General features: G+C 41.0%; 1 protein-coding gene across 7 annotated transcripts in view; it reads right to left on the reverse strand.

Moving 5' to 3' along the window:
- The window catches only part of DYNC1I1 (dynein cytoplasmic 1 intermediate chain 1), a 200,565-nt gene that overhangs the window by 170,077 nt on the left and 7,399 nt on the right, over window positions 1-23,089 (reverse strand). For 2 of the 7 annotated variants that reach the window (XM_030009794.1, XM_030009791.1), the window contains exons 2-4: window positions 11,707-11,824; window positions 9,059-9,173; window positions 6,253-6,310 (exon numbers count right to left, since the gene is read on the reverse strand). In XM_030009794.1, coding sequence (XP_029865654.1) covers window positions 6,253-6,310; window positions 9,059-9,173; window positions 11,707-11,814 — 281 coding nt within the window. In that variant the 5' untranslated portion in view covers window positions 11,815-11,824. Of the gene's footprint in view, window positions 1-6,252; window positions 6,395-9,058; window positions 9,174-11,706; window positions 11,825-23,089 lie in introns of all 7 variants that reach the window. The other 5 variants (XM_030009793.1, XM_030009789.1, XM_030009790.1 and 2 more) reach the window with 3 other exon arrangements.

Below are 23,089 nucleotides of genomic sequence, written 5' to 3' on the forward strand. Positions count from 1 at the left end.
GTCTAATTAAACAGCAAAGCAGACATTTAAAAGGGAGAATGGCATTCTGATACTCTTTCTTCAGCTTGTCAATATGTTATATTACTGTACTAGGTAAGGAGCTGTTTAAAAATAAAACAGTGAAAATAAAAACTGAGTTTTCAAGTCTGATATTTCAGGCAAAAAGCCTAAAAAGCACAGAACCTAAAGACTTTTGTGAAATTTAGATACACTCATGAGAGATCAGCAAACAAAATCTTTGTGATTTTAAGTATTATGTGGTAAGAATACACTTCTTAACTAGAGATGCCTTTTTTTTTTTAACTTGACTGACAGTGAACAAGATTAAATACAAAACTGTAAAAGTGTAAATACAATAATGACATGTTCTGACATATCCTAGTGTATTTCTTTTTACACACAAATTGCTCAGAGTGGCCACGGTAGATAGAAGCAACTCAGAATCTCGTCTGATGAAAACATACACGAATGCAGACTAATATTGTCAGCAAACTTCAACATAGAATGAGAGAGAAGACGACGTGCTCTTGACTCTCTATCAGTAAAGACATCCAACCTAAAGTGACAGCTGCTACTATGTTCTCTGGAATACAACTGGGAACACATTCAGAGGCCACAGTAACTGCAAGATGAACAGACATAGTGGACAAAAAATTATGCCAACAGCCAAAGCCAAAGGTGATATTGCTCCTCAGAGAAAAGTCCTCCAGCATTACAGAGAGCTGTTCTATTTCTAGGATTGCTCATGCACTGTATTTTATCTAGAAATAAAAAACTGTAGTGATGATGAGGCAATCAGGATTCCAGAGTGGCCTAACTTCTACAGCATATTAATGCTGCAAAAATGGCATATTACTGCTACAAAACCTCTTTGAGAAATCAGATTTCCCTTTAGTTCTTCTTTTCTTTGCTACCTAATGCTATGTTCAAACTCATTCTCACTGGAACTTTCATTAAATATTTACAGCTTTCATCTAAATAAGGACTAACCCTGCTTTACTGCAAGTAAACTTCATGCACTGAAGGAAGCTATGCGATTTCAGTGCATCGAACACATCTCAAAACTGTGATATCAATGGAATGATAACATAATTCAGGTAAGAACCATTTAAACTAAGTATTATGTAGTGCCCTAATCCAAGTAAGAACAATAATTATAGAATGAGTAGCTGTAGCCAAACCTACCAAAACCAATGGACTGTGAGAGAAATAGTACAAAATAATCCACCTTACATTATTTTACAGCAGCTAAAACACCGCATTGAAGTAACCATCCTCTGAAAGAAGCTACCAGAAGATGAAGAATGCTTCCTATCACCATTGCCTTTATGGGAGCCCACAAAATAATCAGGTATCTAAACGTATGGGCAGCAAAATATGCAAGTTAGAAAGTAAAAGAGCACAGATGAAGCTGTTGCAGAAAGAAAGGCAACCATTAACCTTTACACATGCAAGACAGCTGAGCCTGGTGCAGTTTACTGAGCAGATGGAAGGCAGGAAACCTTATATGCAGTCTAATGGGATTCTCATGTTCCAGTACAAAATGCATAGAGGGGAGTGCTGCATGCATGGGACTTCACTGCACACACGCACACACAACCCAGCTCAACAATAAATGGGATGCTACTGTGCCAACCTACCATTGTAGGGTAATGAAGCTAGCTGGGAACATATGGGAGCAGTGAAGGATACAGGGAAAAAATGGGCAACACAGATAAATCACACCTTGGTCCACAAATGGAACTCCTCCAAGCGTGCAATATGCCAGGGTGAACACATGGACACTGTGCAGGTAATACAAGCATACATACCAATGCAGGCTAGTATTAGCACATGAAAGCTACCCAGCCACAGAAGCGCAGCCTTCCAGCACAGATGTATTTCTGCTATCTTATGTTGAGCTGGCATGCAAAGCACAGACTGACCCTAGTGCTCTGGCTCTACCTGTGACAGGGTACCAGGGCTTTTCCAGAGAGCTGCTCAGCCCATAAGACTGGGTATTGCACTGTCTGGCTGAAGCACTGTACAAGGTTTGTCCTTGTGTACTCCCTCAGATGACACAAACATGCAGTTCATGGCTGTGAGTGCTCAGAAGATGAGATTTATGCATGTCTAAGGTATGTTGAGTAGTAAAATATGCCTCTCCATGGGCAGTGTTTCATGACATCCTAGCTAGCATCCTTTCTGGCACACTAAGGTAGCAAAAGTTCACAGTATCTGCTAGGGAGGGCTGAGATGCATAGAGTTACCACAAAGAAACTCCATATTAATAGCTCAGAAGAGGCAAATTTGTGTTTCATACCATGCTACAGCACAGGAGCTCTCAGCACATGCCTTTACCTCAGCCCCTTTCTTCATAACATTTACTCAATTCTAGTTAGCTGAAATCTACATTTCAGTTGTGCATGTCTGTATAAGCTGACCATCAGCAATAGCACACTGGGCATCAGCAAAATGCTTACAAAATAGTAAACAAAACAAAATATTTATCCTGAAAGAGCCAAGCATACTCTATTCCAAGGAGAATCTTGATGGGATCCTGCCACATTGTCCTGTGGAAAATGAGTCACGTCTGAATACATCATAACAGAAAGCCCTGTGAACCAATAACCCATCTATCCAGAGACAGGTATTTGTTCAGGCTGTGATGTAATTTTCCTGTCCTATCTGTGTAGCACAAGCAGCACAGCCATCAGAAAAGTGAAGTGGGGTGTGCAAAGCAATGTGGAGACGGGCAAGAGGGCTCTGATGAATTGTTCAGAGCAGCCTGATAACTAAGAGCATCACGTACCAAACCATTTCTTATGCCCACAGTTATGGTAAAAAGTATAACACCCCTCTGCCTACCCAGAATTGATCCCCAAGACCACCTAAAAAACCAGTTGGCTCTCCTGTCCAGCTGAAAGCATTCAAAGAAAACTGTCAGTAGTTTCTAGCACCGTTATTCATCTAACACCTGCGCATTCTTACAGTTGCTGTCATGGCTCAGGGGGAAGCTGGAATGCTCCTGAAACCTAGTGTAATCCCTAGTGAAAAGGCTATGACGAATAGCAACATGGTACTAAAGATCAAGCAGCAAAAAAACCCATAGAAACCTGGGCTGCACAGGACAGAAATGGTTCCATAATTTAGTGCTATTACACAGTCCATCCCACACCTTCTCCTAATAAGCTTAATGGCATCAGGGAAAAGACAATGTTGCTCTAGCTATTGTGCTAGAGATAACGGACAATGGTCCTGCAGGATAGCAGCACTACTGGTCTATAGATCGTGTGGCAGAAGGGACCATTGTGACCACAGAGCTTTTCTTCCTGTGCAACAAAAAAGCTGTACGACTTTTCTGAATGAATTATTGTTTGACCTATTATCTGCCTGTTGGGCAGGCACATTATCCTGAATCTGCATTATCACTGGAGAAATGTCCAGTGATATAAGATCCAATAGAGTCTTTAGGTAAATTGCTTTAGCGATTGATTTGTCTCACCATTAAAATTTTACAAAGTTTTTCTGGTTTTATATTTGTCCAGCTTCAATGCCAAACACTTTGCTGCTCTTACACATTGCCTGGTGGAGCCCTTTTGCTCCCCATATAACTATTACACTTGGTGACCAAGTTACCAGTTAGTTTTCATCTTGCGAAGTAAGACTGAGTGAGGTCTGTGGTTCCAGGGCAACAACTAATTAACACTGTCCAGTTGTCCTTCCTGAAAAGTGTATGTTAGAAACCTGAATTTCTAGCTAAACTGTGTTTACTGTTCTGTAAGAAATCACAGGTGCTTGCCAATCAAAACATACCTCAGATATAGTTGGTGATATTGGGACCAATAGATTAAGTCTGACAAGGACCAGAAGTGCCAACAGCTCATAGAAGTGTGAACCCAACTTAGTTCTGCACCAGAAACTGCTGCCTCAAATGGGAATGTATGAAGATCTCTTGCTTTCTTCAAAGCTTTCAACAGGGCCTCCCTCCTATAGTGAACCAAAACCTATGACTTAACAGCTATTTTTTTTAATATCCATATCTTCCTCTGGAGAACACTTCAGCGATGAGTAATCAGATTGCATGCAGGATTTCTGCCAGCCTGTGCAAGCTCGTTATTTCTGCAGCAGTGTTAGCAGTGACAACAACAGACGAGATGTGATCTCTGAGATTGGGGCATTAGCGGTTTAGGACCTAATATGCTCTTCCCTAATGCCTGTGCTCAGTCTACTGTTGTACAGCAAATTCGTAGCAGGATGAGGAAAAGAGGAAGATCTTACAAGCACGATGGCATGACAAGGGATCCAGCAAAAGTGCCCTCTCTATCATAGGCAGTGAAATGGAAGCATACATTAAGGTGAAGCAGATAACCTTGCTTATACAGATAAACAGGCATTCATATATGCAGTAGTCAAAAGGAGTCAGAAATACGGTCTAGGCGTCTCTCAGAGAGAAAACAGCTGAGGTGGTGTCATCCTGTTTACCCGCTGTGATGACAGGTCTACCAACATCTTCCTCTCCAAGTTTGACTGCTCTATCACACATGCCTGCTTGAGTGCACTCATTCACACAAATACACACTGAGCGCATCTACCTGCACCCAGTGACAAACTAATTTAACTAATTGCCACCCAATACTATCCACAGGTTACAGAGATTCCACAGGGCCTGGAGCAGACATTATCGCATTTCCATTACCACAAAACAGTCACTCCAGGCAAACACCTGCAAGTGGCCTTCCTGACACACAAAACAGCTCTTTCAATACCAGAGAGGATGGCAAGCAAACTGGTGGACTACAAACAAGGTCTTGGGATTCCCACTGAATTCCTAGTATGGCCACAACAAGCCAAAATGAAAGCCCACAATGCAGTATGTCATGAGCTTTGAAAAGGACAAACTCCGTTCCAGCGTTGTCATAACTGCATGTAGGGCTGCGGGAAATAACTTTATCCTGAACAGCAAGCTATACTTTGCTTAAAAACAACTTTTGTTCTGCTCGAAGTGCTTTGATTTGCTGAAGTCTACTGCACTTATTCATGAATGTAGCATTACACTATTTTCTGTGTTTTGAACTGCCATATCTTACAGGCTAGGGCTTTCCTACTTAACAACCTCCATTTCTTGTAGAGGGTAGACCTGGGAGAAGGGCTGAGCAGATTTCAGCAGCATCTGTGCAACCTGCACATCACAACATACAGTGTCTGCATCTGGCTGAAGGGGGACCCGATAGACTTTCAGCTTACAGAATTGTGATTTTTCTAAGGAGAAGGCTGGTGTGGTATGAAAACTGGTGACCTGAAGCTTTGGTGACATTAGTGCTGATGTCTGTAAAGGCATCGTGTCTACTCCTGACAACTGTTAACTGTGGAGAACAATCACTGTGTTTTCAAGCCATTAGCAGAGTCTTGGCTCACAGATTTGGATGAGCTGGCAGCTCAGCTTTATGTTGAAGTAGTTTGATACAAAAAGAACTGTTAGGACCCATGTTTTACATTTCTCAAAATATAGAGTATAGTTGCTTGGACCTCTTCTTATTTGAACATATGCGCCTTTACCAGCAGCATCCTCCTTTCCTTTCTTTTCTACTCCAGAGGAGGAATTATTCACTGACTGCCACTTCATTTCCTATTTCAGCCGTACGAACAAAGATAAGGAGGTTCCTCTTGTGCCCATCCCTTACGCACACCCCACCACCCCTTTCCAACAAGAAGAGAGCTGCTTCCCTCCCATTCTGCATGAAACTCTCTGATATCTGCAGCTTCCAAGGCAGAATTGCCAGTTGGCCCTGGGGCGTTTCAGCACAAGCTCTTCCCTGCCACTGCAATGCCACACACTGCCATGGGCAGCCGCACAAGAACCCAAGGCAGCCTGGCGTTACACCTGGGAGGACGTCCAAGGGGACGGGTTGTGTGAACAAAGATAACCCACATGAGTAACAGGTTCTACCACTGGGCACTTCCCCCTGGTTTTAGCGTATATGCACACAGAATGACAGCTTTCTGTGAGCCATTTTAGGACGGCAAATTCAGCTCTTGCTTCCAGTATGAGGTTGGTGCTCATAGCTTAAGATCCACTTGCTGCATGCATTTATTTACCTCACATCTGAGACCAGTCTTACTGGATGGTAACGCACAGTGGAAAATGCAGAAACAAAAGTACACGTTTGCTACGGCATGTTCGCATTTACAGACACAAACTTAAAAATGGGGAAGTAAGAGCAAAGTGAATAAACCCCACACTTATCCAACGTTATTGACTCTGTGTCTTACCTTCCTATGGGTCCCAGATCTCCCGAGTCCTGGCTGCCTGCGTCACTGGGTGTGCTCACTGATTTCGAAGAGGGAGACATAGGGGTTGGGACTAAATAATGAAAATAACAGGTATCCCATGTTAACACATGCAGCGACTGCACTGATGAAGAGCAGTGTCAGACAAATCAAAACCAATGGACCAAAATGATAGTGGATGAATGAGTAGGAGAGTTTGAAATGGTGAAAGCAAATAAGGAAGGAAAGAAAAAGAAAAGGAAGAGAGTCAAGTGAATTTTAAGTCTTTTGGAAGTGTTAAAACTGACATGAATTTAGACAGGACTGAAAGCCCAATGGGAATCTACAGCTAATCAATGGAGGAGATATCTGTGGAAATAAAATAGCATTTGTTTTCTTGGATATAGTTTAAAGTTGACTTGCAGAAGATTTTAAAGGTATGAAGAAATATCAGGGGCTTGTCTTGTCAAAAAACTAAGTGAACTCTTCTGGAAAAGTCAAGTAGGCAATAGAACAAGCATACTTTCCAAATTTTTAATTTAAATCAAAAGCCAGTGTCCATTAGATATGGTCTAAGGCTGCAGTGTGGAAATGACATCAAAAATAAAAGCTAAATAAGGAAATCCAGCTAAGTTAAAATCATTTCCCAAAGATGGTGAGAATACACATTAGTTTGCTTAGTAGTTGTGTTTTCTTAAGTAATTTAGGTCATATAAAATTTCCATTTTGGGTGGGACATGATTTCAACACTCAAGGAAAAGTTTCCCTTGGTTTACATACTATTTGCCCAAGCTCTAGAAATTATTTTCCCTTTGGCTTGCCAGGGCTTTTGAAGCATATTTCATGCAAAGGCAGTTTTGTTTCCTGAAACAGGAAAGGAAGTTCATAGCTCAAGGTCAGCCCAAGTTAAAGCTCTTCAGCAAGGAAATAATAAATAAAAAAGTAAGAATATCCTGATTTCTTTTAAAATGGTTTCTCAAAAATATTTAAAATGCAGAGATGGCTCCAGTCAAGATTTAATGCAAATATTCTTCAAAGCAGCCACATTGAATAAAACACAAAAAGAGGTTTTAATGCAAGAGTGAAGTTTCCCATTTGGTTTAAATCATGTGCATTTCCTTTTATAGATTTAACAGAGTAAAACTTTAAACTGTTTTGTTATGCTCTATAATGTATAATGACAGACCTGTCAAGAGATTTGGATTTTCCATGTGGTCAAACATTTCATGCAGATTCTCACTAGAGACTGTCGCAGAAATGACTGCAGCATGAAAAGTGAATTCATCTTCATGACAGCCCTTTGGCAGGTTACAGGTATGTCGTGGCTGTTTATGTATTCCATATTCACAGTGGGATCTGGATATCATATCCTTATGTGAAGGCAGAATTAAAGCCTCCTTTGTATATTAATTGTGACTGTATATACAGGGAATGAAAGAGGACAAAATACTATTGTTTAACTAAAATGAATCATCTTATGTGTGAATTTTCATGGCCTTTTGACAGTATCACACACAAAATAATTAACTAAGATAAGAATTGATAATTTGCAACATGAATATATGTGTTTAGTTAATAATATGATAAGGAAATATATCCTCTTTTTTAGATAAAAATGAGTATTTTAAATGCTAAAACATTAAAAATGTATCTGATTTTACGATATCATTATATAATTTACAAAACATATTTTATGATACATAAAAATAACCTTAACATTACTTGTCACACATTTCTTCTGAGAAGTGGTATTTAAAAGCTTCGGTCACTATATCATGACTTATAAAAATAGTAACTTTTCTCAATAAATGTTGGTTGATGCAAGTTATGAATTGAAATCCCAATTCAGAATGTCACAATCTACTTGCATATTCACCCAAGCATCTGTATAAGGTCCTTTCCTAAATGAAGGCTTCAGTATTTTGTCAAATTTGGAGTTTTTCCTAAATATTACAGGCAAGAATATCTAGGGGTAAAATCCTAGATTCAGCCCCAATGAATTTAATGACAAGGCTTGATACCTCCAGAGGAGCCAATATTTCAGCTAAAAGAGTGAGAGTGATTCTGGATTCAAGGGAGAAGAAAGCACAGGAAGGAAGGAAGGAAGGAAAGAAGGAAGGAAGGAAGGAAGGAAATTTCTTACTTTAGGGCCACCTAATAGGTGAGACAGAACTTAATCAAGGTAACCAATATTCAGGTACTATAAACTTTGCCCCGTGTATTTTTAAACTGAGGACTTCAGATTCTAGAAATGAAACATCAAAACCAAAAAGAGGTCAAGCACATGAAACCAGAGCTAAAATCTACAGTAATGATCTGATGATAAGCTTTTTGCTATTTGTGATTTGTCTTTTTATTGCCCCTCTCCAGTTTTGCTTGATTTTAAAAGAAAATAAATGGGAGCTCCCACATGACTACGCTCCTCCTTCCTTAGCAAACGCTTAATGTGAATTTTCGAAACAAAACTTGGGGCTAACGAAGTACAGCATTTATAATATTTTGTGGGTCATCAGATAGATGTGACAGAAGATAAAACAGTCCATCAGAAAAGAAATCACTGCTGGTATGCAAAACCAACCTGCATTATGTTCACAAAAATTTCTTGAAGAGATGAAACAGATGTTTTTGGCAATGACAAGTACTCAAAATGCCATGATCTGGTATATGTGAATGGTATGGCAGGCATTCAAACAGAAGAGTTCACTTCACTAATACAGCCAAAAATCAAAAAAGCCAAGCATGCTTTAATAGAAAGAATGCATTCATTGTGGCAGAGCTGAATGCTTTACAGTGTGCTTCACTTAAATACCTAGAGGTGGTTCTGGAGATATACCAATGCTCTGTAACAAAGCTTCTGTCTCTCGTCTTTTGCGGTCTAGGTCAGAATCTTCCTGAGCTGGCTCCTTCTTTTGCTGTAGATCAGCCTGAGTTAAAACAAAACAAACCAGAAAAGTTTCATCCACATATGATCAGCTCTAGCAATTAAGTGTGTGGAAAATATTTATATGCACCACTGCTTAGGTACACTTTGAAATTCACTTAGATACGTTTAGATAATTTATACTGTATATATCAGTAACAATATTTTTCCCTGAATGCATGGGAAAACTGGTCTTTGCAAGGATATTTGCAAGGATTTTTACAGCTCACCGATGGAAATCTTCTGTCTCTCAGTCATCAGATGCAACTTATGCAACTTCAGCTAATATAAAAGCTGACCATAGAATAACAGATATCATTACCCTGAATAAAAATGGCCCCTTCCTACTTCCTCCAGGATCAAGAAATAAAATTCCATTGGACTTCAGTGATGTAGCTTAAGGGCCTACATTTGGTCCCAAGCACTTGTTGGCAATAAAAATACTTTCTCATAAACTTCAACATCTAACAGGAGCCAAGGAAAGGACTAATGTGTCTAAAATAGAATTCTGGCAGCCCTGGGCACCAACAGCCAAAACTAATGGTCCATAAGATCCCTCCCCCTTTGCTTAGATACCTATACCTCCTTGGAGCTTTCACACATTAGCCTCCTCCCCCTTCGGACTACCGGGACCTAGAAATAGGAGGAGCAAAATCTGCATCAGCCAGAATCTCTTATATTTGGCTCATCATTCCCCAATTTAGTAGGGTGGAAGGAAAACACCGATACCCCAGCCTCGTGGCTAGAGCACTCCACTGAAAGAAACAGGCTTGCAGCCCTTCTCCCAAGCAGATGAGGGAACTGAACCCATGTCCCACTTTGTAGTCTAGTGCAGTAACCAGTAATGCAAGTAAAACAAAATGCAAGTGGTTGGGTCTATCTTTTTGTCATGTCTTAAATACAGCAATCCCAGCATAGTTCTTATAGAGAATGTCTGGAGGCATCTGCCTCTATACTTTGGATCTTAAGGTTGCTTTTCTATCGGCTGATCCTATCTAGCCTCCACACAGAGAGGTTTTCATTTCTCCTGAAACCAGAGTGTGGGGCACAGGGCACTTGCACAGTGCCTCAGCCTGGTGTTGATGTTGGTGCAGGCACAACAGAAAACCTTGAAGTTCAGAAGCATCCCCATGTTCTCTGGTTTGGACACAGCCAGGACGTAGAGGAACATTGCTTTTACAGACAAAAACAAAGTTCAGGCACGTCCCTGTGCTCACCTCTTCCCATGAGCTAGCCTGAAGTATCTCACAGTAGACAGGGTTGTAGACAACTCTTCTGCACCAGTGTACATGGCTAAGCACCTAAGTGAATGTTAGACTTCACTCCTGGAGGCCGTCAGGCATCGCAGTGCACCCCATTTACAGCCCCAGTTAGGCACTGCAGCATAATATGTAGAGCTGGGTGTCCCAAGCTGGATCTGGCTATTGGGGCCAATGGAAAGTTCCAACCACCACAAGATCTCCACGAGGCATAAAATCAGAGGCAGGAGACAAAGGAAAGTACTTAATAGCTTCCTTGAGCCATTAGCTTGGCTCCCTTCCCTCTAACTCATTAGCAGGCTAGTAATGAACACTGAAAATGTTAACGTTTAAAGTTCTGCTTACAGAAGACTCCCCTAGTGACTCCAGGAGCCTCACTGGGGGGTGTGCTGGTAATTGCACAAAAATGCCTCAAATGAAAAAGATTTAAAAGACAGCCAAAACTGGAATGCTGATTTCTTGGATCACATCACATTTCCACAGTAATTCCATGAAATTCATGTACAATATTAAAGTGTCAGTTTAAAAGGAAACCAGTTATTAGTAAAGGATAACAGGTGCTTTAAACTATAGTAAGTGTTGACATTTGAAAGAAAGGAAACATAATCACTTAATGCTTCTCTGACTTTGCATGAAAATGAATATCCACTCCCTGTCAATTCTCACCTCTATTCCACTAAGTGACTGAATAAAAAGAAGTACAAATCCCTTAATGAAAAACCTAATGCATATTGTCAAGGACAAATAAACTAATATGTCAATCAAACTTTAACAGAACTGAAAGATGCACCCATGCCAGAAGATGAAAATGCAATTGCAATTATGTTTTACTTTACTGGAGAATAATAATTGTAAATCTGCTACTTTAGCTAGTAATCAAACTAGCCTTCAGAGTACAAAAATACATATTTAGATTGTAATGGCTTGAAAAAAATGTGAGCCCTCTTTCTGTCTTTCCCCACTCTCCACTCCCATTCCATCGAAGGAGAGCCCAGGAAAAAGCATTGTGGCAAATCAATTTTTCTTTCTACACACACATACACATCATGTTGTCTAAACTGTTGTCATCTGACAGTGCGTTGGTTTTAAAAGCAAATCCCTCACTCCAACTTTCTTGACTAAAAATAAGCATTTTGATTTTAAGGTTAGACTGATGTGGGTTTGAGGATCTCATTCCACATGACAGATACCTTGGGGTATACAATACTGAGATGTCAAAACCTCAGCAAGCACCTTCTGCAAGCACGAGCTATCTAAAAGGTGCTTTTGCATATTTACCTCTTTCTTCTTCCTTTCTTCCTCCTTCCGTTTCTTTTCTTCTCTTATCTGAGCCAAACGCTGCTTTTTGCGTTCAAGTTCTGCTTTTAAATCACTTTTGTCTGACATTTTGACTCTGCTGGAAACAAAATTATGGAAACCAATGTGAAAACAGAAGTAAATTTTTCCCTATTTACTGAAAAAAAGATACTTAATTATATAAAAAATAGTCCTTCCAAAATTGCTACAAATATATTTCTGTATAAACGCTGGCCATTGGACTATACAGAAAGCAGGATATTTGTTTCACAATTCTTCTATCAAGAAATTAAACCAGTGTGTCACTGAACATGGAATATATTTTCAAATGACCTTTATTAGAAAACTACCTTTGTGAAGCAAACCCATTTTTGGCTGCTGTTCAAAATAATGCTTTAATGCTTTTACACACTGAAGCTAAAGTCTTTTGATTTTCATCAGCTTCCGCAGCTCTGCCAGACTCTAGGACCCAGATCCACAAATGGATTTCAATTTTAAGTATGAGAACGAGATCTGCCCCAAACAGCCCCATACATCTTAGACAAGTGATAATTTTACTCGCAAAAATTAGAAACATGATAACTTTCGTTTGTGCAGGTGCCTTGAATGGCTGCCATCCCAGGATCCCACCCTGTTCCACTGGTACAGCCCCCCACCGACCACCAACTCAGTCTCAGCATCCTTCACATATTCACCCCTCCGGGGAGCACCCTCACCAAGCTATGGGCTATCCTGCACAGATATCTCCACCACCCTTTCCAGGGAAAGCTGCAGACAAGGCACAAAACCAGGCAACCCAGCAAACCTGAGCTTCACTTTAAGGAAGCAGCTCTGCCAACAGCCTTGTGCTCAGATCATCTTTCCAAGAGGCCAGAGACATGCCTAATATTCCTGATCTGACTCCAGTCACACAAACTTGGCAAAAGCATTTCTTCTGAGCTACTGAAAGACCCCCCCTCCACCATTTAGTCTTAACCACAATTCTCTGTAGGAGAATTATGTGAAGCCATGTACGCTCTTTGTGTTTTAAATCTCTGTCAACCTATGCTGCCGTTCTGTGAGCCTTGAAAATGAAGGGTAAAGAGATACAAAGTCACATCAAAGAGAAATAGAGCCAGATCTCTAAAGAACATACGATACCAATCTTTTTCTACAGTTTTAAAACCCCACCAGTGTTGCACAAATCCGTAACTTAAGTCACAGATAATTTATTTATTTTCTAACAACATAATCATTATGGGCTGTCATCTGACTGTATCAATACTGATTTTCTTATTAGCCCTTTATTTCAAAGACAATCCTGACTAATAGACATTCATGAAAAGAGTTAACTGTGCCTTTCCTATTAATTCACACATCACTGACCACATCCACCACTGCAACCCAAAATCAATCAGATCAATGGCAATGCCATGTATACGCAATGAAAGTCTATTGTTTGCTTGATGCATGGGAAATTTAAATGGCAGCTCTCCATTAATATAATCAGAACTTCACCCACATTACTGCCTGGGTGGGTGGATGACCAGAGAGTAAATTTATATGCTAAAAATTATATGGCATTTTCACGCATCATGAATTCCTCTGCAGTCATCAGCTTCCTCCTCAAAATGATAAAAGCATAGTTAGCCCATGATATGGAGGATATTGCCAACAAAACATCACCTGTACATTAAATGCAATCTTGGCCCCAAATGCTTTGTTGTCTTTGAAAGCATTTTCCTTTCATGAAACAAAAGAATAATATTTGGAACCAGAAAAGGAAAGCATTCAATGAAAATGGCAGGCATAACAGCAGCATGAGGGACACCAGAGGGGCCAGTGTAGCTGTATCTGTGTGTGGACCACACCACAGATGCTAACATTTCCCAGTCAAACACCCAGCTGAAGCCCACCAGCAGGAGTTAAAACAGTCCAGCTCACACTGCCACAGATTCTGCACTTCAGCAGAGCTGCCCATCCTGGCAAGGTACCCTGCAGTCCTTTCAAGGCCCAAGGACTCCTGGTTCAATCCACAACAACTCACAGTAAATGGTATAGCTAGGAAGGACATTAAACTGCTAAAAAACTGGACCACTGGGTGCACTGGCTGTATGCAGAGGATCATCATTTCTTTATTCGTCCATCACTCTGGTCCTATTCATGACGATACTGTTTTCAATTTGAGAAAGAGAAATCAAAACTGTTAGAAAAATTGCATTTCATAACAAGAAAACTAAGCAGTAGCACCTTAAACAACATTAATCTGTGTGATCAGTTGATGTCAGCGAGCTAATTTTCACATGAGAAATGCCCAGAGAAGAAAAAAAGCTTTTTAATGGCAGTGCAGGTAGTATTTTGCCTACCGATCTGCTCAGGATTTGTGGTTCTCTCTGAGATATGACTGAAATCCCATTTGAAGTCATTTTCCTAATCTGTTGCACACATTTGAATTCTGATTATGAAGTTCCCCCTCAGAGCCCTTCAGACTAGATAGATTTTTTGCATCCTTTTAGTTCTGCAGTTTGGCAACAGAGCCCAAGCTCCTGTTTCTACGCAAAAAATATGCAAATGCGTTTTAAGGCTCATGACAGAAACCCTGAGGGTTTGGCATCCCTTTCAAGCTGTTTGTCAGATATCAATGAATGGCTTTCTAAAAATTCATTCCCTTAATGTCAGGGAAGCTAACTAGCTTTTTCCCTGATTTAAGCATCAATGGTTTAGTGCCTGGCCCCTTCTTTACAATGCTCCAGTCAGGGTGATCAAATCCTATTATAACTTTGCCCTATTTTTAACAAAACAGATCTCACGTACAACAAAGATGATGTATTAAATTTCCTTCAAAGAATGTTACCAGGGCTGAGTTATAGAAAGAAATTAATCTCAAATTACTTTCATCCTGCATATATCATAGTCATGTGTTAGCTCCCCAAACAGCTTACCAACCTTCAAACTGACTATTTACAATTTTAGCACAAATTGAACACCAACGGTATGTAACCATACCATTTCTCAGATGTCAGCAAGTTAGCAGTGAGCAAGGAGGCTCTTCACTCTACTCTTCACTCTACGTGGCATTAACCATAGAGTTAATACTCTGTATTCATTACTGGGAACAAACTTCTAATAATTGCCATTCTGAGTGCCAAAAGGCATGCTATACCAAGAGAGATAAAGGCAAACAGTAAAAAAGACTCACTTGAGTATTCTCTGTGGTGCAGAATAACAGCCCAAGGCTTATGTACAACCTAATCTTCTCCAGCCTGAGAGAAGGCATTGGTCAGAGAGGAACAGTAAGGAGCACATTTTGTAGTGAAGCAATTAAATCACCTATCATCTGGGAGAAGGAACACATAGGAACAAACACACTGAACACTGCATTAAATGTAGAAATAGTTCTCATAGCAGAGCAGCAGCCTAGGGCTCCCCTCTTCAAGGGAGGTGCATAATCTTAGATCAATTTTTATTTTGTTTGGCCAAGTTTACTGTCAAGTGATACAGTTTTAAAAGGAGAGAGTCCTGCCACTCCAGAAGAGCTTACTGCCCTGTATTGGCTTTGTGTGGCAACATTTTGGTAGTGGGAGGGGGGGGGTTACAGGGGTGGCTTCTGTAAGAAGCTGCTGGAAGCTTCCCCTGTGTCCAAGAGAGCCAATACCAGCCGGCTCTAAGACGGACCCGCCACCGGCCAAGGCTGAGCCCATCAGCGACAGTGGTAATGCCTCTGTGATAACATTTTAAAGAAGGGAAAAAAAGTTGCGGGACAGACAGAAATGGCAGCGGGAGAGAGGAGTGAGAACACGTAAGAGAAACAACCCTGCAGACCCCAAGGTCAGTGAAGAAAGAGGGGGAGGAGGTGCTCCAGGCGCCGAAGCAGAGATTCTGCTGCAGCCCGTAGTGGGGAAGACCATGGTGAGGCAGGTTGTCCCCTGCAGCTCAGGGAGGTCCACGGTGGAGCAGATATCCACCTGCAGCCCGTGGAGGACCCCACGCCGGAGCAGGTGGGTGCCCGAAGGAGGCTGTGACCCCATGGGAAGCCCACGCTGGAGCAGGCTCCTGGCAGGACCCGCGGATCTGTGGAGGGAGGAGCCCACGGAGCAGGTTTTCTGGCAGGACTTGTGACCCTGTGAGGGACCCACGATGGAGTAGTCTGTGCCTGATGGACTGCACCCCGTGGAAGGGACCCATGCTGGAGCAGTTTGTGAAGAACTGCAGCCCATGGAAAGGACTCATGTTGGAGAAGTTCATGGAGGACTGTCTCCTGTGGGAGGGACCCCACGCTGGAGCAGGGGAAGAGTGTGATGAGTCCTGCCCCTGAGGAGGACGAAGTGGCAGAAATAACGCGTGAACTGACCGCAACCCCCATTCCCCATCCCCCTGCGCCGCTTTCGTGGGGGGGGATAGGTAGAGAATCCGGGAGTGAAGTTGTGCCCAGGAAGAAGGGAGGGGTGGAGGGAAGGTGTTTTGAGATTTGGTTTTATTTCTCATTACCCTACTCTGATTTGATTGGTAATAAATTGAGTTAATTTTCCCCAGGTTGAGTCTGTTTTGCCCATGACTGTAATTGGTGAGTGATCTCTCCTGTCCTTATCTCGACCCATGAGTCTTTTGTTATATTTTCTCTCCCCAGTCCAGCTGAGGAGGGGGGAGTGATGGAATGGCTTTGGTGGGCACCTGGCGTTCAGCCAGGGTCAACCCGCCACACGACCAAGTGCTAACGTAAGTTCTTGAGATGTAGCAGGATATGTGGATGTGAACCACCTTGCACAGAGAGCACTCCCCTGCACTCCTAATATTCTGACGAAATTCTCCTTTCTTTGAGCTACTGGAGGAAGGAACCTGCTCCTCTTGGCATGACTTTTAATGAAACGGACTGTTCTATTTCAAGATGTCAGTTTTTCCTGTATGCATTAAATATGCCTTAGAGTCCCCTCTTAGGCGTGGAAATACAGCCAATTCCACTTACACATCGAAGGGCCACCAGACCCACTAGGATGGCAGCCACCCAGGCACGTGCAAATGCAGCACCGAGGCTTCTGAGGACTGCGTGCTGGGACTTCACCATCTACTGGGCTTATCCCACTCAATCTGGATGCCCACAATGTAGATGCAGAGCTATCCTTACCATCAATGGAGGTAAAATCAAAAGAGTCTGGGTATCCTAGGATGTGATTCCACTTTTCCTAATGCAGATGTCTAAAAGCAGTTAAGATTAAGTGTGCCCCAAAGCACCGGTTCCTCTCCAATGATGATAAAGGGCGCTGGGTGATCAGTTAAGTTCTAGAAATCTCCACTGTAAATGTCTCAGACTGGGTGAGAAAAATCCTGTCCTTAATACGCTCCCAGAAGTTCCTTTTAGCTTGTCAGTGTATGAAACAAGATCTTCAAAAACCATTTACATTAATCTTAAAATAATAATGGTGTTTGCACAAACTCCTCTGCTCTACAGAACATATGCAGAACTACTCCACTAAGCTTACCACACAGGTAGTAACATCTCACAACCATTTCATTAGTGGCAGCAGTAAGGACATGAGCATGGAAGATGCAAACAACAGCGTTTTAACCTCGACTGGACTAAAAGCCATGCAAGTACTTTTACAGGTACAAGCCAGTAGACTTATTACAGTTTTATAATAAGCTACAAGGTCTTTATCGATGATCAGTATCACAATATTTGAGCAAGTATTTTTTTGAACCATTTATATGAGCACTTAACAGCAGAAACAGTCACAGGCATCTAAAAAGGTTTACTACAAGTGCAGAACTAATAAATTGATACTTGCCAGAGTAATAAAACCACAAAGTTACAGAGGTACAAAGAGTGGCAACACAGGTACATACCTTGGACTAAATATAAGAAAAAATAAGCAAGAAGTGCCCAATGTATAATCAATAAAATAAAACCAAAGAAAATTATGACAGTGCACACTTTTTATAAGCAGAAAAAGAAAATAAGATATAACATCTCCCTCCTCTTAAAGCTTGTTCTTTCTGTCTCCTAGAATAGCATCTTGTCTGTATGTAATCACCAAGCTTATCTAAAAAGAAACCTAAGTTTCCAAATCTGGTAGGAGATAAAAAAGCCTACAGATTTTATTGCTTTTTGGTGTTTGGGGGATTTTTACATGTTGTTCATTCAGTAGGCTGCACTAGAGTAGGACTATATTCACCAGTTCATAAGCCTCAAAGTCTTTCCTGTTTTGTGACATCCTATGTTGTCCTTTTCGTTATTATCTCCATTGCAATTACCAAAGGGGTTCATTAAATACTGTTACATATGGCATTAGTCATCCTATATAACTAATTATAAATAATTGATTCATTAATATACTTTTCTAAAATAAATAGGCAGCATCTAGTACTTGTAGATGCTGTACATGTATTATTCATATGCCTTCATAATGAGCCAGTTACTCTTGGGTCCAAAACTGCAAAATGTCTTTAGTTTGAAAGGCAAAGGAAGTTGCACAATAAAATACATTATTCAGTGATTTTTGGTTTTAAAGAATGGGTTTGTAGAGTGGGAGTAATATTACTATTGAAACTATTACATATGGAGTTTTCTACTGGAAAAAATTATTCATTTCTATTATGCACCATATTTGTCTCTATTTTGTACAAACTAACACATTTCCTACAGTTAGGAATATTATACATTTTTACAACAGAAGAAATTCCCGTGGGATCTACCTATGACTTTCACAAGTGTAAAGTGTTCATGCAAGGCATGAAATTTTACAAAGCAGATAAACATCTTTGGTCCGCAAGAAACCAGAGGGAGCTGTTACCCTAGCATAAATGCATTCTAATCCATGGTATTCATTTGAAAGCAATGTTTGAAACACACTTCAAATGGGCAAGAGGGGCTAGAATCATCTTCTTGACAGCAATTTTTAAGTAAACATATGAGTACCTCTTTTCATCATGCATCAGAATTTGTACTTGACTTCAGTTGAATAACATAAATACTTTCGCTAAACAGACATATCAATGTTTATAAGATCACAACAATGGGCAAATATTTGCAGCTGCAAAAACTTAGCACTTGCAGCATTTTAAGGAATCTCCTGTGTGGTGAATTCAGGGAAAGACTAAGTAAAATTGGAGAGACTAAGTATTTTTTTCTACATAACCTTAAGGCAAAACAGTCGGGCTTTTTACATTGCATCTGTGTATTTATCTATAAATAAAAATGGTTGTTAAGTGTTAGATTTCAGGGAATGTACCATTTTTATCCTTCAGCTTCTGAACATTTCTAGCAGATGGGCAAAGGTCTTGTACTTTGTTCTGTAAAGGTTTACAAATCACAGCATCCCGAGATTTGGTTCTGTGCTTCCTCCTGGTTGCTATGCAACAGGTCAGTGCATCTCTAGTCTATTTATTTTGAGGCTGACAGGGTGTAAGATATGTACCCACAACTGCTCAATTAAACATCCCTTACAATCTATTACCATTTAATCTTTCCACTCTTGTTCTTCCATAATAGCCATTCTACAAAATGAACTCAGTTACAGCAGAATTATAGGGTCCCTACAATGAGCATATGAGCAAAGCTCTACTATTGCCCATTCTTCCGGCACCAGGCGTCGTGCCAATGAAGCATCACCTTCTCATCATCCCATTCTCTCATGCCCCCTTAGCCTCTTAAATTTACCATGACCTTTTCAGTTCCAACAAGCATAGTTCCATGGGAGAACCATCAAGGTTGAAGGGAACAAGCTGCTGGCAACAACCCACTGGAGATAAGTAAGAAACACAAGACATTCCAGCTAGGATTAGAATGAATTGAAGTACTATGTACTAACAGTAAAGCTGCTGCACAACTCCCACCAAATATGCTCCCTTCATATGGAGTTCTGTAAGAGTCGGTCAGAAAATCAGCATTGTCTCAACATTGTCATCAGGAACATGAACAGTACGTTACCTGACAACGGCCTGTTTGGAGCACAGCGGCCAATCCCAAGGACAGAATGTGCGGTACAAGGCTCCTGGAAGGTACCTGGCTAGAGCCGTTAGAGATAACCGCATAGCTACTGTCAAAAAGGATGGATTGCAACCATTGCCATAACATCGATGAAGAAATCATGAACCCTAGACAAACTTTGCTTCATTATAATACCAAAACACACCTCCTGGTCGAAGGCTACCCGCCTCCAAGACTTACCACGCCTCAGACACTGACCCTGCGCCTGTGTGATAGCCTCGCTCGAGAAGGGCGGAGATATGATAATTGTATTCTGAGAAGGGCGGAGACTCCTGAGGCAGAGGTGGAGCAAGGTGTGTTACTAAGCATAAAAGATGACTTCTAAACAACGGAAATTTGAAGCTTCCCCACCAAGGACCACGACGATCGACAACGCAGCATTAGCTGGACCCGGGACCGTTAGGACGTCTTGAGATCAGCGGTGGTAGCTATAACCTCTCTTTCTCCTCTCTCTAAACTTAAATTTACTTTTCTCCTTTCTTTCACCCATCTCTAACTATCGCGTGCCTCTTCACAGGCAATACAATAAAGTTTTACTGTGTGATTACTGCTATCCCCTTTGGTGTTGGTCACCTTAATTTTGCACTTTCGAGATCGTAGCAAACGAACCATCACGAGTCCACCGAGTGGACCGTGACAAGTTCCACAGAACTGACTGCATGTATCACCTCAAAGAAAACTAGATTTTAAATAGGTCTTTTCAAGTGTCTTGGATTTTCCCTCAATAAGCATTAATGAGCACAGTTATAACTGCATAATGATCTCAGATGTGGTGCTGGGAGATGATCCTTAATGATGTAGCCAATACTGATTTGTATCTCCTCAGGATCTGACTCAGCAATCGTGTCCCAGTTATGAAGAGCAGATGTTTTTAACAAAACAACCAATTGCATGCCTGACAACATTTTGGTCTTGTAGAATACAAGATCTCTAGGTATTCTTGGTCAGTTCCCTCTCTATCAGCTTCTGTTTCTGTTATCTTTTACTGTTTGGCTACAGTAAAATGCAGGCCTCCATATGTGGCTCTGCATGTGGCTGGGAATGGACTTACCACAATTCTGAATCTTTGTGACTCTACATTCCCCACACATTAACTGGTCTTACTAGTTGCACTATGTTATCTTCTGTGAATTTCCCAGCTTGCTTCAGAGAGGAACTGCAGGACCTAGCAGGAAAGGTTTTTTTAAAAAAAGTTTTCTGACATTCAAAGAGAACCAAATTCAAGCTACAAATTGATAAGATTTTAGAGATGGATAACGTGAGAGAGATGACAGAATTTAATCCTCAAGCTATAGGCCACTTATCTCAAAAAAAAAGCCCTGTATTTCATGTTTCTGATTTCAATTTCTTTTATATGTACTTCTTATATAATGCTCAGATTTCAGTGATGTCTGCTGCTATCATTGATGTCACCACTGCTTCAAAACCTATATAAAATATCTGGTTCATCATAACAGTACCAAAGTGCCTCCCAGGAATATATTTAATAACTTTCTAAGTCCTAACATAGAATTTCACTTCAAGATGTCTGCTAGTCTCACCTGAAGTGGAACAAAGACTCATTTTCTCCATCCTGCAAACCTTTCAGACATTAAAACATGTACTTCCACTCCTTACGGGGGCTAAAACTGACCCCTCTGGCTTTTCTACCCTCCTCCTGAGATAACCCTAGTGGTATATGGCCAGCAAACTGATACTTAAAGCCATTTCCCCAAACATGAAAAATGCATGCTCTGGTGTCTGCCTCTTAACCCAGTTATGACAACTGCCAGCCAGACATCAAAGAAGCAGCTATGCTGCCGACATACAGGTTTTGCTGGAAGACTTACCCAGATATCATTTCTTTCTTAAAACAAAAATATGCTTTGCTTTGCAGCTCATGTTTCTAAGGATGTAATTAGGCTAAAAATATTGCACATTGATTTCATCTCTGAAGTCAATACACCTAAAGATTTAGAAAGCAGGGAAGAGCCCTGGCTGTAAGAAATATGCAGAGTATCTCGTATGAGTTCTCACAGTTTTTGAGGAAGCAAAGTGGAACAAACAACACTACCATTCCCTTTGTACTTCCAGGGCTTCTTTGGCTGTACTAACAAAGCAACATGAATGATCAGAAATAGCCTTAGCCAATCATCCCTGTTGATCCATGTAAGTGGAAAAAGACATGCCAAGATAAAATGGCAAGATGATAAATGCAGATGTCTAACAGCATAATTTAAAGGACATATAAAGATCTCCAAAGAATTTGAATATGAGAGAGGACTGAGAACCAAGAAATCAATGTCTTCCATTTATCTTCTCTGTGGTTAAAGTATTCCACCCAAATGGGAGAAACATGTTTTGGACACGGGGTTGTTTGTTTGTTTGTGTTTTGTGTTGGTTTTGGGGGGTCTTGGTGTTTTCTTTTGTCTTGAGAGGACTGAAACACACCTCCCTAGAGTGACTGTTGGCTAATGGGTGAGAAAGACTAGAGGAATGGAGGTTGCATTCTTAACCATTGAAGCTATTTTCTATTAATTTCTTTTCTGCAAAGACTCATTGGACCAGAAGAAGCAGATGCAAGAGAGCGAACATTAGTCCCTAACTGAGGCCCCTGGGTTCTAGTCTTTGTTTCAGGGTTCATTTATATTATATGCAATGACTGTTTAGTTTAAAATACAATGCTGTATTTAGTACCCAGAGCCCAAGACTCTTCTTTCTTGAAGCAATGTGCTGAAGAGTGCTTTCTCTTTTTCCCCACATGCTCTGTCGTGCCCAAAGAATCTTTAATACTTTAGACTTACGTGGAGCCGCTTCAGTGGGAAAGACTGAGAGGGTGCCTACTGCAGAAGACACATAGTTTGCTGATTAGAGCATAGATGAAGGCAAATATGTCTTTAAGCAAAGGCAAAAACTACCTGAGACTCTACCTTAGGTGAGTCCTGTTAAAACCAGGGTGCACTAAAAGAGGGAGCACATCCTATCAGCTGCAGCTTGGCATGGAGCACACAGTCTGACAGATGGGCTCAAGAAATGCAAACTAGATGAAGCAGCTTAGGAGAGACAGACAGTGGACACCCAGGCTGTTGAGTCTGGGGGTTCAAGAGTAAGAACACATCCCAAAGAAGTACTCTAAGGTGAAAAAGGGAGTTTTTAGAGACTGCATGTGCTTCGAGAGCTAGGTGACAGCCAACCACACATTTTTGAGGACTGCAATTTGGGTTTCTGTTTCAACACCATTTTATCAGTCTAGATTTATCTGAGCTTCGCAGGCACCGTAAGAACTTCCAAGTTTGGGGAATTCAGGTATGCATCCCAGGTTCAAGATGTGGCTACGCTTTGCACCTTAAGCACAGCCTCCTACCAAGGCAAGGCTGGCTGCACGTGAACTCTTCTCTCCCATGCACACATGTACCTCTCAAG

The sequence above is a fragment of the Aquila chrysaetos genome, chromosome 3 (assembly GCF_900496995.4).
Source record: "Aquila chrysaetos chrysaetos chromosome 3, bAquChr1.4, whole genome shotgun sequence".
In the NCBI taxonomy this organism is placed as follows: domain Eukaryota; kingdom Metazoa; phylum Chordata; class Aves; order Accipitriformes; family Accipitridae; genus Aquila; species Aquila chrysaetos.